Source organism: Quercus lobata, chromosome 5, assembly GCF_001633185.2.
Source record: "Quercus lobata isolate SW786 chromosome 5, ValleyOak3.0 Primary Assembly, whole genome shotgun sequence".
NCBI classification, from domain to species: domain Eukaryota; kingdom Viridiplantae; phylum Streptophyta; class Magnoliopsida; order Fagales; family Fagaceae; genus Quercus; species Quercus lobata.
The window spans coordinates 53,129,132-53,132,570 of NC_044908.1; the positions used below are offsets into that span (position 1 = coordinate 53,129,132).

A 3,439-nucleotide genomic window follows, 5' to 3' on the forward strand; every position below is an offset into this window, starting at 1 on the left:
AAAAGAGAGAGAGAGAAAGAGAGAGGATTGATTGTTGAATTTAAGGCAATTGAGATTTAATGGTGAAGTCATTATCAGGAGAAACATTAGCAATTTGTTTTGTGGGAAGATGATGTATTTTTTTTTTTTTTTTGATACGAGAAAGATGATGAGTTGAGAGAGGGACATAGATAAGAAGTGGGTTTTATGGTAGAGATAGGGGTGGGATTTATTTTATATTTTTTAGTATTTTAAAATTGATAGAAATTGTTTTTAAATTGTTGGACAAAAAAAAAAAAAAAAAAAAAAAAAATGATGGAAATGACATGGTTACTAACGTGGCTCAACATGAAAAAATATATATTAAATGCAGATCCTGCTTAATTAGCTTATTGGAATGCAATTTCGATAAACATTCTTCAATTTGTGATTAATCATTGGTCGTTTGGTGAGACGGTGATCAAAATATATTCCCTCAAGCTATTTGAATCCAAAATAAATTCCTCAAGCTCAGGCAGCGAAGAACTAGAGGTTTCAACGAAATAGAACCATTACCAAATCAAAAACAATATAAATATGATCTTTTATCGTATAAATCTAGTAATTATGAAAATAAGATGGGATAGATACAGACGTCACCAGTAGGATCTTCATCCTTCATTGCAGCATCTGCACTCTGTTGTAGTTCAAGTGCATGTTCAAGGATTAACTCCACTTCACCCATGGTGGGACGAGCCTCTCCCTTATTTCGCACACAAGAAATGGCAATGTCGACGTAAATCTTGAGACACTCTGGAGCTATCTTCCCCATCAGATACGGATCAATTATTTCATTGATGGTCCCTTCTCGCTTGCATTTTTGGGCCCACTTAACCAGACCCTGCCGTTTTTCCATCAATTTGAAGTCCATTGCTTCTCTCCCACAGAGTACTTCCAACAGTACCACACGTCGGTTTTATCGGTCAGCCTATTCGTAATGAAACATTCGGGATCCATGTATCTCAGAGTAGTTTCCGAATCCCGTTTGATTTCCACGAATTTGAAACCCGGGGGAAGCATGTTGGACAACCTGAAATCTGACAACTTGGCCTCCCAATTCTTGTCCAGCAGAATGTTGGCCGCCTTCACGTCACCGTGGATAATAGTTTTCTTGGCCCCAGTGTGAAGGTAGTGCAGTCCACGCGCCACTCCAACGCAAATCTTTAGTCTTTGTTTCCACGAGAGGCGATCGTGGAGGTTACTGAAGAGGTTTCCATGGACCAAGAACTCGTAGACTAGGATATTCACGCCTTCATCAATACAATATCCGATGAGAGAGATGAGGTTAGGGTGGTGTAGCTGGCCAACGAACACCACCTCGTTCCTTAAGTCCTCGAGTTTCAAGCGCTTTACGATTCTGGTACAGTCATCAATAAACCCCTTATATACACTGTCAAAATCCCCCTCACCAAGTAGTAATTTATCATTGAAGTTATTGGTAGCAATCTTCATCTCAGCCAGTGAAAATTGACGGCATAATCCCTCAGGAAGAGGCGAAGATGGTGATGGTTTTGTCCCCTTCTTGGAAGTTCTGAATAACTTTGAAACACCTTTCATTGACGTTTCACTCAATTGAGAAAAAGCCATCAGCCACTTCCCTTCATTTCTGACCCATCAGTCAAAATTGAGTATGATTGCTGAACCATCAGTCAAAAATGAGACTCATGCAATGCAACGATTGCAATCATTTAATATAAAAAAAAATAAAATAAAAGACGTTTTAAAGAAAGATATAGCAATATATAAAACATTCAGAGGCGGATCAAACCAATCAGATAAATTCTCAAATCGTTGGTGACCTGCTTCCCGGTCCTCCGCGGGCAGCACAAGCGGCGTCTCCAGTTGCACGCTGACTTGGGTCTGAATTTTCACAAGATATTTATGAGAACGTATGGTATGGGGCGTATTGACTCCTATTTTTTTCAGCCGTCAAGGAGGACTTGAGTAGTTAATTTTTTATTTAGCAAGTGACAAAAAAGGACAGTTGGACCAACTTATTCAAGGGATCGGAAAAAATTATTATTTACACCGGAAGATTGTTGATGTGGTTTTCTTAACCAATGAGAAGATGCTATATGTGTGAGATTCCTTATCAGCATAAGAAATAAAAAATATTGGTAGCTATCTTGACCTCAGGAAGAGCTGAAGGTTGTTTTGGTCTCCTCAATAACTTTGATATAGACTGTGAAACAGATTCCATTGGATGGCAGCTCATAAATTAGAAATAGAAATCGCTTCAGACAATTAATAAACATCATTCATGAGCATAAGGAGTTATTCTTCTCCATGACTATGAATGATTGAGAAACCATTAGATTTAGATATGTACGCTGGCCCATAAGTCAAAATGATAATATCACGCAATGCAATGATGCCATCATTTTAAAAATAATAATAATAATGATAAATTGATAACAGAAAGACTTACAAAAAGAGTAGTCTTTTCAAGAAGAGTTTACAAGATTGAATGGCAATAAAAGATTCAGAGGCAGGTCAAACAGATCAGCAAATTCTCAATCCATGGCAACTTTCAGGTCCTCTGCGGGCAGCACCAGCGGCAGCTCCAGTTGCACAATGGTTTGGGTTTTAATTTTCTCAAGATGTTGATTGAATAGAATAGTGACAAGAAATTTTATGTACTTTTTGATAAACTAGTTCATATTAGCTGGTACAATTACTAAAGAATTGATATATATTAGATCTAGAGTGATTTAGGAATTTCTAACAGTTATAAAAATATATATATATATATAAAATGTAGATTGACAATTCTCATTCCGAATTGACCGCAGTTTTATAATTTTAGGACATGTGCTGCCTGCCGCTTCAACAGCTTTGCAAGCTTCTCATCAGTTGGCCGAAGCATAAATGGAAGGTGTTTCACAGTCTATTTCAAAGTTATTGAAGTCCAACAGGAAGAGTACAAAACAATCTTCAGCTCCACCTTAAATACATTCTTCTCCAAAAAAAAAAAAAAAAAAGTTATTAGTTAAATACATGGATGACATCCTAATGTGCTATTAAGGGTTTCTGGTAAACAAAACTTTAGCACAAGAAATATATTTTCTGTCAACAAGCCGGAATTCTCATTGAGCTTCAAATCAAGATCAGTAGTAAAGCGTTCCACATGACCCCAATCCGTAGAACACAAGGTCCAACTCGTGAGTTGGCCATCAGAAGATCTTGAATTTCATTTTGAGTGCATCTCGATGGATTGAACAACATACGAAAATTTAACTACACATGGTCATAGATCTTAGATATCGTGAGTGAATTTCTTGATGTTGCACCCACAAAATATAGAAAGTGCCAAATATTAGGAACTATTTAGGAGTTAAGAACATGAACGTTACCCAAGAATTTTTATTTAACCTAAGGGAAAAAATAAAATATTTTTTCATTCTTTTATTAACTGATTTAT

The 3,439-nt window shown here is 36.7% G+C and overlaps 1 protein-coding gene across 1 annotated transcript; it reads right to left on the bottom strand.

Moving 5' to 3' along the window:
- Nucleotides 1–450: 450 nt before the first annotated feature.
- On the bottom strand, nt 451–2,533 carry LOC115992986 (putative receptor-like protein kinase At5g39000). The gene is made up of 3 exons (XM_031117247.1): nt 2,447–2,533; nt 1,787–1,878; nt 451–1,655 (listed from the first exon to the last, which is right to left on the bottom strand). The coding sequence occupies exon 3, from the start codon at nt 1,603–1,605 to the stop codon at nt 874–876; it is 732 nt and encodes a 243-aa protein (XP_030973107.1). The 5' UTR covers nt 1,606–1,655; nt 1,787–1,878; nt 2,447–2,533; the 3' UTR covers nt 451–873.
- Nucleotides 2,534–3,439: the final 906 nt, after the last annotated feature.